A 413-nucleotide genomic window follows, 5' to 3' on the forward strand; every position below is an offset into this window, starting at 1 on the left:
GCGCCTCCAGCAGCACCAGCGGGGCGGGCGCGCTGCTCTGCAGCGCCAGCGCCGCGCGCCGCTCCACCAGCGCCACCATCTCCGCCACCGACAGCAGGTCCGGCCTGTCCCCGGCGCCGGCGTCGCCGGGAGGGTCCCTGGGGGGGTCCTTAGGGGCGTCGCCGTGAGGTTTGGGCTCGGGGCGGCAGCGCCGGCGCCGCTTGGCCCGGGAGCTGTCGCTGCCCCAGTGGCCCTTGACCTTCATGGTGCTGGCGCGGCCGGTGCCGCCGCACTGGTGGGCCACGAAGAACGCCACCTTCTCCTTGGTGTTGCCCGGCTTGATGACGTACCAGGTGTCCAGCAGCACCCGGCCGTCCTCGGGCGCTGCCGGCGGCGCCGCGCCGGGCTCGGCGGGCGGCGGGGGGGTGTTCTCG

The 413-nt window shown here is 76.8% G+C and overlaps 1 protein-coding gene across 1 annotated transcript; it reads right to left on the bottom strand.

Moving 5' to 3' along the window:
* Positions 1–3: 3 nt before the first annotated feature.
* On the bottom strand, positions 4–409 carry LOC120495792 (F-box only protein 46-like; the record flags this gene model as incomplete). Its single annotated transcript, XM_039695655.1, has 1 exon — positions 4–409. A coding segment is annotated over one exon (406 nt), but the record flags the coding sequence as incomplete, so codon positions are not given.
* Positions 410–413: the final 4 nt, after the last annotated feature.

Source organism: Passer montanus, unplaced genomic scaffold (genome assembly GCF_014805655.1).
Source record: "Passer montanus isolate IOZ18808 unplaced genomic scaffold, ASM1480565v1 scaffold9058, whole genome shotgun sequence".
NCBI lineage: Eukaryota > Metazoa > Chordata > Aves > Passeriformes > Passeridae > Passer > Passer montanus.